The sequence below is a fragment of the Podarcis melisellensis genome (genome assembly GCF_964234715.1).
Source record: "Podarcis melisellensis genome assembly, chromosome: 14".
Lineage (NCBI taxonomy): Eukaryota > Metazoa > Chordata > Lepidosauria > Squamata > Lacertidae > Podarcis > Podarcis melisellensis.
The window spans coordinates 38,601,528-38,615,989 of record NC_138546.1 but is presented as its reverse complement, the minus strand read 5'-3'; the positions used below and the strand labels follow the sequence as shown (position 1 = coordinate 38,615,989).

The 14,462-nt window shown below is 41.0% G+C and overlaps 1 protein-coding gene across 3 annotated transcripts in view; it reads left to right on the top strand.

Moving 5' to 3' along the window:
- Positions 1 to 14,223, top strand: part of SPPL2A (signal peptide peptidase like 2A) — a 37,209-nt gene extending 22,986 nt beyond the window's left edge. For 2 of the 3 annotated variants that reach the window (XM_081888598.1, XM_081888597.1), the window contains 4 exons: positions 196 to 295; positions 907 to 984; positions 1,086 to 1,246; positions 11,292 to 14,223. In XM_081888598.1, coding sequence (XP_081744724.1) covers positions 196 to 295; positions 907 to 984; positions 1,086 to 1,246; positions 11,292 to 11,366 — 414 coding nt within the window. In that variant the 3' untranslated portion in view covers positions 11,367 to 14,223. Of the gene's footprint in view, positions 1 to 195; positions 296 to 906; positions 985 to 1,085; positions 1,247 to 7,860; positions 7,960 to 11,291 lie in introns of all 3 variants that reach the window. The other variant, XR_014162895.1, reaches the window with a different exon arrangement.
- Positions 14,224 to 14,462: the final 239 nt, after the last annotated feature.

Below are 14,462 nucleotides of genomic sequence, written 5' to 3'. Positions count from 1 at the left end.
TCCTTTTGGTTTAGATGCTTGGTCATCTTTTATACACTCAGTATCTTGGTTGCTGGTTTCTTAGATCAAGTCCTTTATAATCTGAAGTTCTGTGTAAACTAGATGAGTAAATAGTTCTGCTGAATTTTAACGCTTCCTTTCTTCAGTGCCTTTTGGCGTTGACTTATGTGGGATTTTGAAAACACTCTTTTGCAGTTGCCAGTGGTAATCAGGGTGCCAAGGCTGGCATTCTCTGCAATGACGTTATGTTCAAGACCATTTTCATTACTTGGGTACGGTGACATTGCTTTACCAGGTAAGTGTCTTTTTTTCATCAACTAAGATTAACTCAGCATGATGACCAAATGGAAAAAAACAGAGAGTTAAGAAATAATTATGTTAAAAAAGGCTTCTCAAATACCGTAGAATTGAATGTACCAATTTTTTATAACCGCAAAAGAATTTTTTAAAACCCAAATACCTTGATGAATGAAAAGTAAACAAATAAATAATAAACTGCGTGAAAAAGATAATAGTGACTTTGGAAAAGAATGGGAACCTTTTGTAACATATTTGCAGAAGCAATGTAAAAGTATGGATTCTTTGGCAGGGTTTAAATAAACATATATAATGTGATTTCCTGCCAACCTAGCAGTTCGAAAGCACGAAGTGCAAGTAGATAAATAGGTAATTCTAGGACAAGCACCTCCAGATTTTTGGGACTACAACTCCCATCATCCCTAGCTAACAGGAGCAGTGGTCAGGGATGATGGGAATTGTAGTCCAAAAACATCTGGAGGGCCGAGTTTGGGGATGCCAGTTCTATGATTTCCTATTCATTAGTATAAGAAGAGAGGATAGTGATTTTGCTGGCTTCGTTTACTTCCTGATAAATATTTCTGACCTATAATTTTGTGGTTTTTTTAGGTCTCCTGGTGGCCTATTGTCACAGGTTTGATGTTCAGACAAGCTCTTCCTCTGTGTATTTCATTTCTTCCACGATAGGTAAAGAACTCTAACTCTTAATGGGGCTACATCTACACTGAAGCCATGAACATACTAGGTGTATGTTACTCAACAGCTCCCTTGTTCCTCTCTTTCTACAGCTTATGCTATTGGCATGTTGGTCACATTCGCGGGTCTGGCGCTAATGCAGATGGCACAACCAGCCCTTCTCTATTTAGTGCCGTGCACACTAATTATGGCCACGTTAGTTGCTTTGTATCGCAAAGAGATGAAAAAGTTCTGGAATGGCAACAGCTACCAGGTAGGCACAGTGCATTTTGGTCATTATGTGTTTACTTTGTCCATTAAAAAAAAACATACAGATGGCACACAGATGCTGGCATCACACAAATACTTTTGGTTCATACATTTTTAACAGATGGTTGCTTTTGGAAGATGTAGCTCTTGCGTGTTGCATGATACAAAATAGGGAATTGAGACAGTCTTTTTTTGTTCACGTTAGGGTGTTTGAATTTGCATTTATTTGAACACCTGGCCTTTCCCTAGACTAATAATTGTTTAGTAACAATAACAGCTTGCTTTTGTGTCTCTTTCTTTAGGAGTAATATAGCCAGGTGTAAGGAAAAATAGGAAGCGTTTTCCTTCCCTATAGTGAAATTGACAAAGGCCTAGTTCTTATTGAGGAGATAATAATAATAATAATAATAATAATAATAATAATAATAATAATAATAATAATAATAATAATAAATTATTATTATTATTATTATTATTATTATTATTATTATTATTAATTTATACCCCGCCCTCCCCAGCCAAGGCCGGGCTCAGAGCAGCTTACAAGCAATAATAAAAACAAGATGAATGATTACACTTAACTTAAAAACAAGTTAAAAACAAAAATAAAATACAACATTAAAATTATGGAACATTAAAATATTAAAATGTAGCCTCATCACAGGAGAAGGAAAAGAAAAAAGAGAGGGAGGGAGGGAATCAAATTGGCTCCAAGCCAAAGGCCAGGCGGAACAACCCTGTCTTACAGGCCCTGCGGAAAGAAATCAGATCCTGCAGGGCCTTGGTCTCATGAGGCATGGTCTCATGAGTTGAAAAGGCCCTGGCTCTGGTTGAAGCCAATCTAACTTCCTTAGGGCCCGGGACCACTAGGGTGTTGTTATTTATGGACCTTGAGGCTCTCCGTGGGGCATACCAGGAGAGGCGGTCCCGTAGGTACGAGGGTCCCAGGCCGTGAAGGGCTTTAAAGGTCAAAAGCAGCACCTTAAATCTGACCCTGTACTCCACCGGGAGCCAGTGCAGCTTGAAAAGCACTGGGTGAATATGCTCCCATGGCAGAGACCCTGTGAGGAGCCTCGCTGCAGCATTCTGTACCCGCTGGAGTTTCTGGGACAGCTTCAAGGGCATCTGTGTCTGGTCCGTACCATTGCAGACTGCAGGTGGGGGCTCACATGGCTTGAGTGCTCCTTCATTCAGAAATATTCCCTCCAGATAGAAAGGTAATGTGTTAGGGTTCAGGTTTATATAGGTTTCTTCACGGAGGACTTTCTTTTGCTTTTCTTTATTTCTTCTGTTCTGTACTGCCTAATATTGAAAAGTTTCTAGCCAATTTGAAATGCAAAATCCATAGAATAAAACAGCCATGCAATAAGAGCTTTAGAGTAGCAAATAAAATGACAGTCAAAAGTCAAGGGTTTAAAGGAGCCGGGATGTTTAAAATGACTGGTTTGAATAAAAAGATTTTTGCCTGTTGTCTAGAAGGTGTGTCTGTATCCAGCGCTAGTCCTACTCAGAGCAGATCCCAGGGAGTTTTACCCAGCGTCAGCTTTGCTAGGAAAGGTATTTCACAGTTGAGTCACGATTGCTGCAAACGTCCTTTCTCTAGCTACAACATCGCCCCCTTCCATTTTGAAGTGTAGTTGCAGCAGGGTGTTGGCTGATGACCATAATGTGCAGGCAGGTTGGTGTGGGAAGAGGTGTTCCCTTAAGTATTTTGGTTCCAAGCCATTTATGAGTGTGAAGGTAAGCACCAGGGATGCGGGTGGCGCTGTGGTTTAAACCACTGCGCCACTTGGACTTGCCGATCGGAAGGTCGGTGGTTCGAATCCCCGCGACGGGGTGAGCTCCTGTTGCTCAGTCCCTGCTCCTGCCAACCTAGCAGTTCGAAAGCACACAGTGCAAGTAGATAAATAGGTACCACTCTGGTGGGAAGGTAAACGGCATTACCGTGCACTGCTCTGGCTTCGCCAGAAGCGGCTTAGTCATGCTAGCCACATGACCCGGAAAAACTGTCTGCGGAAGTGGACAAATGCCGGCTCCCTCGGCCTGTAAAGCGAGATGAGCGCTGCAACCCCAGAGTCGTTCACGACTGGACTTAACTGTCAGGGGTACCTTTAGATAAGCATCAGAACTTGGTGGGCTTCGAAGGAAATAGGTAGCCAGTGAATTTAGTCTGAACCCCAAGCTGAGCTGTGCGATTAATCTTAACTATGATTTGTTGGAAACCATCCAACTACAAACCATGGATTGTGGAGCTGCCTTATTTCAACAAAGAATACGTTGAAATGCGATTTAGGAGCTAGTTGTCGTGCTAAGCTGTGGATAATTCACATTGGGAGTAAAAGCTTGCAAACTCCTTCCTGCTTCTTGACCTCAAGCCCAAGGCCCACCTAGGCACGTTCCTATCCCAATAAACTATAGTTTATTGTGGTGTCCAAACGCAGCCAATGAATCATAGAATTGTAGAATTGGAAGGGATTCCCCGGGAGACATCTAGTCTAACCCCCTGCAATGCAGGAACTGAAGCATCCATGACAGGTGGCCATCCAACCTCTGTTTTAAAACCTCAAATGAAGGAGAATCTGCCACCTTTCAAGGGAGTCTGTTCCACTGTTGAACAGCTTACTGCCGGAAGGTTTTTCCTGATACAGATCTTTTTGCTAGGGGATATTAAATCCAGAAGCCTCGTCCTACACCTCTAACTGCTGCTTTTAATGGCTTGGTTGCAGTACTGGTGGCTGCCATGTTCTAGGAACGCACAGTACTAAAATATAAGACCACAACATGCTACTAATCATGATGGCTATGTAACCACCATGTTCAAAGGCAATATGCCTCTGAATGAATGAATATCTGTTTGGTTATTGGTTAGTCGGCTGATGAAGCAGAAAAATTGCAAACTATCTAGTGAAAACTGATCCTTCTTTCCATATTTAGAACGTCAACCAAAGAGGTTCAGCTTCATCCAGTGTGTGCTTTATAGGCCTTTTTAAATACAGCTTTTATGACATCCCGTATGAGTTCTGATTCCCAGAGTCTGTGTGAGTCAAGGAAGCTCTGGTTACTGTCTTTTCAGAGAGTACTCAAGCATAAAATTCTTTGGATTTGAATGATGTTTTTGCCTTTGTTCGCTACCGAAGTTTGCTCTAAATACTTCAGCCCTAGTTCCTAGCTAACAAAAGACCACTCATACCTCAATAAGAAGCTTCATTATTTCGAAGTATTATGTTGCCATAGCGATTGTTTCATATGCTTTTCTCGGCTAGCTCCTTTTTGAAGGATTAAAATTGCTCTGAACTTTGGACCTTTGTGTCAGCTTGACTTCCCTTGGAATGAAAAACGCAGACTTAAAATTTGGGAATCTGAGTGCAGTTCAAATATTGTGCACAGATTAATGAGACCGTTGCTCCGGTCTTGATGCACGCAGCTTGAAGAATTGTTCTCATTATATTGTACTCCATCTATCTTGACCTTCAAAAAAAGTGGTGAGGTATATATATTGATTATGTGGCTCAGCAAGCTTCAACATGCTTTCATTATGTCATGAGACTTAAAGGCATTCATGTACATTTTTTTAAAGGGGAAGAGGGACAGCACTTCAATATTGTTTGTGCTCTCTCCAGATGGATTGTAAAGATACTTAGTCCATTTTTTTATTAGGCATATAGGAAGTGTTATACTGAATCTGACCACTGGTTTATCTCACTCACTCACCAGGAGTGGGGGACTTTTTTGGCTCCACAAGCCAGATCCATATCAGGATCTGCCTCCCGGCTCTAATTTGTTGCTATTCACCTGGCAGCTCAAATAACGTCAGATGGCTTGGTACTTTGAAAACCATTTTGCATTGAACCAGCTGATAAAACGAAGGGGAAAAACCTCAGTCACCTGCAAGGTGCTGTGAAGTCCTGACTTCAGAGTGCAGCAAAACTGAACAGGTTTGAGAGACTTCCCTATGGGGAGCTGTTTTGCATGCCCAAATCAAACTGGATGGGCTTCTGCCCACATCAGCTGTTAACACAGGGATGTTACTCCTGCTCAGCACTAGGTTTGGGTACACAAGCAAGCTCTTAGCAAGGAGCTGTTATGTGTATCCAAATCCAAACCTCATATCAGCTGATTGCACTAACCCAGCACTAAGCAGGGCTGACTTCTCTGCCTATTGGCTGATGTGAGGGAAGCTCAATGCTGCTTGATTATATAATAATATAATAATAATTTATTATTTATACCCCGCCCATCTGGCTGAGCTTCCCCAGCCACTCTGGGCGGCTTTCAGTCAAGTGTTAAAAACAATACAGCATCAAATATTAAAAACTTCCCTAAACAGGGCTGCCTTCAGATGTCTTTTAAAGAGAAGATAGCTGCTTATTTCCTTCACATCTGAAGGGAGGGTGTCCCACAGGGTGGGCACCACTACCAGGAAGGCCCTCTGCCTGGTTCCCTGTAGCTTCACTTCTTGCAGTGAGGGAACCGTCAGAAGGCCCTTGGCGCTGGATCTCAGTGTCCGGGTTGAACAATGGGGGGAGACGCTCCTTCAGATATACTGGACCGAGGCCGTTTAGGGCTTTAAAGTTCAGCACCAACACTTTGAATTGTGCTTGGAAACGTACTGGGAGCCAATGCAGATCTCTCAGGCTGCTCCCAGTCACCAGTCTAGCTGCCGCATTCAGCTCTCTTGTGCATCTGGACTAAGTAAGAGTGACCTACCACATCTCTGCCGATGCATGGGAGTACAGTCCTGCTTTGCACAAAATTTCAGAAGCTCCCGGCAAACAGCTGGCCATTGGGCACTTTGGAAGCTGCACAAGGGGGTGTGACGGGTGCTGCCTATTGGCTGAAAGGGACTTTGCAGATGCTGCCAAGGACTGCTCTTACCTGCACCCTGGCTGACATCAGAAAGGCATTGCAGGTCAAATGAAGAAGCTGGCAGTCCAAATTTGTTCACAACTGACAGTGCATGCTGCCTGGCAGCAGCTCTCAAGGTTTTCAGAGGGGGTCTTTCTTCATCCTACCTGGAGATGATGAATAAGAGTTTGAATTTGATATCCCGCTTTATCACTACCCTAAGGAGTCTCAAAGTGGCTAACAATCTCCTTTTCCCTTCCTCTCCCACAACAAACACTCTGTGAGGTGAGGGAGGCTGAGAGACTTCAGAGAAGTGTGACTGGCCCAAGGTCACCCAGCAGCTGCATATGGAGGAGCAGGGAATCAAACCCAGTTCACCAGATTACGAGTCCACTGCTCTTAACCACTACACCACGCTGGCTCGCATTGAACCTGGGGACCTTCCGGATTCTCCACCCCATTCTAAAAAAAGATCCTGATCGAAGTGAATTATTATCGTTATGTGATAGATTTTATTTTTTTGGTTGAAAAGTAGAATACAAATGGAAATAATAACAGAATGGAAACAGTTCCCCGATCTCAAACTGCTGCACGGCAAACATTCTGTGCCATTCACACTCCCAGCGGTGGCACAGCTGAGGCTCATTTAAGGTTCCTCTGCAAGTTCCCTGCAGGGTTGGATCAGGTCCCAAATGCGCAGTGTAAAATGTGACTGTGCTTGAGTTAATACTCACATGACACAAGCTTTCTAGAGTCAGCTGTCCTTAGAGAGCTTTTTACTTGTTTTGCACTGTTCTTCTTGTGTATTAAAAACAAGTGGCTCTCGCCAAGGCAATGAACTCCTCAAGAATATGTTTGTCACAAGGCATAATAAGCAGTAGTATTGTACCTGAGTAAAACTTAGGCTTCTTCTCCCTCTCCATTATCCCCCCACATCAGTTCATAAAGAGAGGTAGTTAGCACATACTATCCTGAAACCTTTGTAGAAAGGTTTGTGTCAGGAAGACCTTGTTCAAATAAGTGTATTGTTGCTTCTAAAACATTGCATACTCCATTTTTTCCATCAGGGCAGAGGTGTATGGAGGCATGAGACTTTCCTTTCTGACAGGATACAGAAATGAACGTCTGGCCCAGGGCCTTAGTTGCCTGTTGACCTTGACTTTTGTTGGGTTTCTCCAAATCAATGTTATTCAAACCTTTCGAGGCCATATCTAAAGCACTATTATACCACTTTAACAGACACGGCTACCTCTCCCCCAAGAATCCTGGGAACCGTAGTTTGAGTGCTGAGTGCTGTTAGGAGACCCCCGTTTTCCTTACAAAGTTACAATTCCCAGAGTGTCTTCACCAGCACTTCCTCTTCCCAGGGAACTCTGGGAATTGCATCTCTGTGGGGGGAACAGGAGGTGTCTCCTAATAACTCTCACTACCCTTTGCAAATTGCATTCTCCAGGACTCTTTGGGGAAGCCATGACTGTTAAAAAGTATGGTGCAGATATGATCACAATATTTTGCAACTGTCCGATCTTGAGGTTACCAGGAACAGCTATACCTCTTCCGGTAGCAGAATGTGGTCCCATCCTGAACAGGTAATGTCTTCAGTTCCCGGTCCAAGGAACTGCCTGTCCAAATTTCCTCCCGTTTTGCTGGAACTCAGCCTTAGCTTACAGACCCTTATTCAGGCACCGGTCCAGGACCTGCACAGCTTCTTCTGACTAGTGCGGTACAGAGAATCAAGAGATTAAATTGTGCATGATTTATGTTTTATTCTAGACTGAGCCGGCATTAATAACAACGCCTCCAGGCGAGAGGGCAGCCTGATAAGTCAGCCTAAGTGCCAGTGAAGGGACTAGTTGAGGACCGCATTTTGAGGCTTGTATTTAATTTGCACTGTTTTCTGTATTTATATATTTGGATTGAATGCACACCTATAGTTGTTAAGAGTGCCCCGTTACTCGCCTCGACAGCATAAAATAGCTATTCTGAACAGTTTCAGTGATGTAAATCAGAACCTATTCAAGATGTGGACTGGTTAGCTTGCTGCTTTGTTCTGCCTCCTATTCAGCCCTGCCTTAACAATGACACCATCATGTGAATCAGCCCAAGAAAGCATAGAACTGTTCAGAAAGCCTTGTGGGAATGATCTATATTCTTAATGGGTTAAAATCCTGAAATGGAAGTGGAGGTGTTGGCCACACTCCAGTCTCACAGCTAGACTTGAACTCGGTTCTGCAGCATGTATAAATTATGCAGCTTTAACATGTCCTTATTTTATACAATTTACTTCCGCTTGGCATGAAAAAAAAGAAAATATGACTATGAAACTATGACCTCTAGAAATGATACCCACAATCCTCTGTGGTATCTTTGAGAAAAGTCACCAATTACCATTTTTTTCAAGCCTGTGTTGAAATTCCTAGAAGGAATTTTGTAACTCAACATAAAAGCTGGTTCATGGGGTGCTGATTTCAGTTCTCAGTACAGTTCTGCATTCTGTGGTTCTGCAGAACTGGGCAATCCATACACATCTGTAGCTCAGTTAAACAAAACATCCCCACCCGCCAATACTACTTGGGTGTGTTTTGTTGATGTGTTTAAGTTTTAGCCATCATCTGATCATCCTCCAGCCTACCTATGTTTATTTTTGGCTGGAGTTGGCAGCGTGACTTCTCAGTCTGCTTTGTGTTTCAGTCCTGCCAGTACGAGAGTCCAGTGACATTAGATTAGATGTCATTGTGCAGCCAAAAATCTGCTCTTCAAATAAGACCAGTGAAGTGCTTATCTCCATAGGCCTGTTTGTACTATCTTCCAAATATGTATGGTATTAGTTCAGAGGGCTGCAGGTACCCAGGCTTCTCAAGCATGATCTTTCTGCACTGTTCCCTGAGGTATGCAAGCAAATGTTTTCCTTCTGAACAACACTCCTTGGCCATCTGTTTGGTAGCGTTCCTTAAAATTGCCACTGTCGATCCTAACTCCCCTGAAATAGCCTGATTGTAGAAAGGAATTTTGCAGATTGCCATAATTTTGAAAGGTAGAACGAAATCCATGAACCACTTGCTTTTGAATTTCATTTTGACAAGCCCATTGAGTTTTTGATCCATGTTGAATGGTGAGCTTCAACATGGGGAAGTCACTAGAAGTGGGATAGAATTATAATTTTGTGTTATGGAAATGGGGTTTTCTGGTTACTTTCGATGGCATTTTTCTTTCTTTCTCCAGCTTGCCCATTGGAGACAGTGGAGGAATCTAAGTCTTTATGACAGCAATGATTGGGACAGCAGTGTGGTCTCTCCCTTGCAAAAAAATAACAAAATTTTAATTAGTAGCAACCAAGCTAGGAGTTCATGAGTGGGTCTTACTTCGTGTGGGAAATGTGATTGATTTTAGTTTTTAAAAACTAAAGGTTTTAGTTTTTAGTTTAGCCTTAAAGTTAAAGGTAAGCCAACTTGTTCCATATGTGACAAAGAGAAGCCACACAATTACTGGCATAGTCCATACTTTTGCTTCCTAAGGCGGCATCATGTAGAAAGAAGCCTCCCAGTTGTTGTAGTGGCTCTGTTTCTAAGGAGCTGTACCTCTGTTACCTGCTTTCCAGCATTCGCCATGCTTTGGACAAGGAGAGATGTTGTTTACACACCCTCAAGGCTGTGTTGTTTTTCACTCTCCCTTTTTTTTCTGGCGGGAACAAGAAAATGAAAAGGGGACAAACTGTGGTTGCCTCTTAGCTAGTTTTGGACCAGCAGCTGCTCAGATGCTTGTTTCCCCACAATATGTTGTTAAGAGGCAAAAGTATGCACTGGACTGAATATTCAAATCCCTCCCCAGTGGCACATGTCTGGATTCTGAGACGATTCTCCTGCAGGTCAACTGCAGACTGAAACTGCTTCACACTTGGCTCTGACCCAGCGTACAATAAATAGCAAATCCTGGCTCTGAACGGGCAACATGACTCAAGTCCACTCCACTTCCGTACCTTTAAAAAAAGTGTTATGAATTACTGCACATAGGAAAATACTTGACTCATTAAAAACACATGGTTTGCTTGCCGAAGTAATTGATGCAAGGCAATATTGCCTTAAGCTCTTCTCTGTTCTTTATTTGCAATGTGAATGACAACCTATGTCACTCATATCACACAAACATAGCTAACCTAAATGTCTTTTATTTTATATTAACACCCAGCTACCAAGTTGGCCCAAATGTGGGGGGATTTTTTGCCTCTTTTGATTGCAGACTTCCTGGCAGATATATTAATAGATAGTGTAAAAGCCCTTTTTGATGAAATCATTCTTAGTTCTTGTTTTTCCAATAGCAGTAGACAGACATTTGCCCACTGCAAGGAAAATAATGACCCATGCTAACTATTTACTTTCTGGGGAGTCATGGGTTTTCAATTCCTCTTTCCACCCCCTGCCCCTCCAACCCAAAACTCTAAATCATTTGCAAACTTTTTAAACTGGACAGCTTTCCCTCCTTTCAGATTCAGTGTGGAACAGTCAGGGGTTAGCATGACAACAAAGATGCATATCTCATAGCTTAGATGATATATTAGGAATCCATTGTGTGATGTTTCGTAGTTGTAGGGAAATATGAAGATTTGCATCACCCTTTTTCTAATTTATGCAGTTATCTGCTAATTTTCTATATACCCAGTGGCTTTGGACATATGAGTAATATGTCCTTTTCCTTTCTGCTGCCTAGCCAAGTTGGTTTTTCAAACACTTCCAACATTTAGAGGGTTTATCTGCACTATCTTAACTTCTGTAGTCCACTCTTTTAGAATATTCATTCATTCATTCAGCCTTTACTAGCACAATCTTTTAGAATATTGTAGTCTGATGAAGGAGCTGCAAATTTTCTGAAGATTTTCATCAACTCAGTCACTCTCATTGAAATGTACTTCTAGGGCGAAGGAGTAGCCGGTTTCCATCTTTATTGCAGAACCTTCCATCAGCACCCTCCTACAGAACAGGTTTTCAAAAACCTATAGGATAATTTCTAATGTGCACTTGTGGGTACATTAGATTGCAGCCCAGGACATAGGATGCATTCTTTAGCTAGATTTTTTTTTATTTCTTTGTTTGCTGCCCAAGCTTGGTTCAGTTAAATACCCTTGAATCTATTACATAATCATTTTAACAGTTGCTTCGAAAGAGTGCGCAAAGATTTTATTGCTAATAGTGTACTTGCTCTATTATCAGGTGATGGATCCCATGGATTTTGCTACAAATGAAGAAAACTCGACGAGAGCCAACGAACAACGTGAAAGACAGTAACAGGGCACCTAAAATAATGTATTAAGATTTTCTAGTCAAATATAATAAGAGACTGGTCTAATTTTTAAATTGGAATATTTCTTACAATTTATTATGAAAAGAATTGCCTTTTTTTACACTTGCACATATATTTTTGTGAAATGTTTACTGTTGATGATGCTATCACATAAAGCTCTTATTTTTTCAAGTGCCAAACTAGATTCAATAAACCCTGTGCCTTGTTTACTTCAAAAGGTAATTGCCTATGAAACAGATAGTATTTTTTACATATTGTCCAACTTGCTGCTGTGTATAAGACTCTCTGACTTAATACTTCTTTAAAGGTGTCTAGCTGCAGAGTGGCAGAATCTAGAAGCATCTTGCACAGATTCTTTCAGTAGCAGTGAATAAAGAATTATAATTTGGTTGGACCATAGGTAACAGTGCAATTGTAATAAGGCATGGATTGCCACAAACACAGTGTGAAATATGAATGGTTGAGGGTTAAAATGAGATGGTCTCATCATAGCCTTTTAACTTAGTTCTTGTTGAAGATGGGCAGTTCTTCCACTTCTATCACAACTGAGTTTTGACTCAGTTTATATTCTATCTTTTCAAGTGGGTTTATTTTCTCTGCATAGTTGTGTGAACAGCAAAACAGTTTAAAATAATAAACATAGAACCAAGAAAACAGAAATGCTCTCCTTTTATTTTAGAACCTAAATTAATGTTTAAAAAGCTTACTTAGCATGCCAGGGATTCAGGATTCTTTTTGAAAATGCCATTAACCCCTTGTTTCAGTAAGGAAGTAGGTCACCAATAATGATTGTTCATTGGCTATTATTCATAAATGGCTATCCTGCTTTAGAGGAAGAAGATGTATGAAAAGCAAATGTATTGTTCATCCTTATTGTCACTTTGGATTTGGAAAATATTTCACAACTATGACAGCATCTTCAAAATCTTTCTTTTTGAAAGCTGTGATGAAGAAAAAGCTCCAAGTTTGAACAGGCACACATTTTGAAACCAAAGATACTTGGAGGATTCTGCAACAGACTGTTGGCAATGCCTTAGCCGCAGTTCAGAAATAGCCAGAAATCATGAACCTAATGAGGAACTTATTCTCTTTTATGAACCAGAAAAGGAGATGGGGATGTTGTGATTTTAAACTAACCGCGGTTTCCTTTGATATCTGAACTTGAGGAACCGTGGTTTGTATAAACTGTGGTGAGAACAAGCCAGGATCTGAAAGCAGGGTTTGATTCTGGCTTCTTTTCACTAATCATAGTTTAAAGAAGGCGCAGTTCCTCTAGTTCCGATGTCTAAGGAAATAGATTTGGCTAAAATCGGAAGCAGGAGCATTCAAGAGGAGGAGAAGGGGAGGAATTTTTTTCAGGACCAAGACTCGCTATGGCTTGTTAATGCAGCAGAATTCTGTGGCTTCGTCTTACATTTGAAGGCCCTATTCTGCAAAGCGGTTTAAATGTCCTGTCTACCCCTTTTCAAAATGATTCAGTGCTTAGAAGGCCTCCCTCTCAGGTGTTTTCCTCCATGTCGTAGTAATCAAATGGAGGGAGAAAAAGGGGCCTTACCAGCTAGCCTCACTTTTGTAGCCTTGGCCTGCTATGTGTGGCCAGTGGAGCTGCAGGATAAGGGCCATGGCCCTGCGTTCCTCCTCTACTGAATTAAAGAATCTAATTTTCTTAACTGCGGGCACAATCTACCAATACCTTTCTCCTACATAAGCTCCGCAGCAATGAACGGAAGCTTGACAGAACTACCTTTGTAATATTCCTCCTTTACCTCCAGGGCATTCCCAGTAGAGAGAGATCTTTAATGATGGACATTTTTCATTATCCGAAGCTCGCCCACAAAAGGACTAATTGATACAGGAGATGCATTTGAAGTAACCATGGCCACAAAGTGGCTTTCAGATTGGTGATTTACCAATCAGGTTTACAAGCCTGGGAAACTTGAAGCGATAGCCGCCGAGCTGTCTCATCCCATCCCAAAATATGAGCCGTCAGTTTTAAGTTATTGTTTAGTCAACTAATTTGAACACCGGCAGATTTAAGATCTTACGCTGATTGTAGTGAACAACAGAATTAGCCTGAAACATCCAGCTACATTGTGGCCACAGAAGGCATTTCTCCCTTAAAATGGTCTCTGACTTGGAGGGGCCGAGCCCAAATCATAGTTAAAACTAACTAGTTTTATTTTGAGTCATGAATGCATGCAGTGAATATGAGAATTTTCTTAACCTGCCTTAAAAAATTGGGAATATAAGAATCTATGTCTTTTTACATTACTTTGATGCTGTGTAGATGTAAAATTAAGATTGAGAATCTTATCTGTAGAGGAATATCTCATTTAATCATTTCTAAACATTTCTTGGATTATATTCTGCAAGACGTACAGTAAATGAATTTTTGGGCAGGATGCTTATCATCAACATATACTTTTGCTTTTTTTAAGGGGTCTGTTTGCTCAAGTCATGATTAATATTCAAGGGGTTCTCATGTGCTGGAATTGATTTCAGGGTGTTAACAATATTTGCTTGGATTATTTAAAAAAAAAGATAGTTTAGCTATCATCTACTGAATAGGATGCTATTAATCTAGTTAAACAGGACTGGTGTTGGAAGCTTTGACTAGAAACATTAAATGTTTAAAAAATTGGTTGATTTTCTACACTTTATGAGCCTTAATAACAATAACATATTGCTTAAATCATAATGCCATTTACGATAACGATCATTTCTGATAACAACCTTCTTTCTTGCTTTACCTCTGAAACATTGTACATTAATGTTTTGAAGAATGTTGTAATTTAGAATATTTGGTATTTAATAAACTTTTCAAACAGGTTGAGTACCATACCATTCTTGTATTTCTTTCCTGGATTAAACATTAAATTAAGGCCTGGTTCACATAAACCACACAAATAAAGCAGTACCATGTTCCCTATTTAGTTGCTTTTTGTTGTTGAGGACTTTTCTGTTCTGGTCAACTTTTAAAATATGGTTATGTTTTAATATGCTGCTGCTGGCTTTGAATGTTTACTTTAAAAAAAAATGTTTTCCTTTTTTTAATGCCTAACTACATACTCTGGTCACTA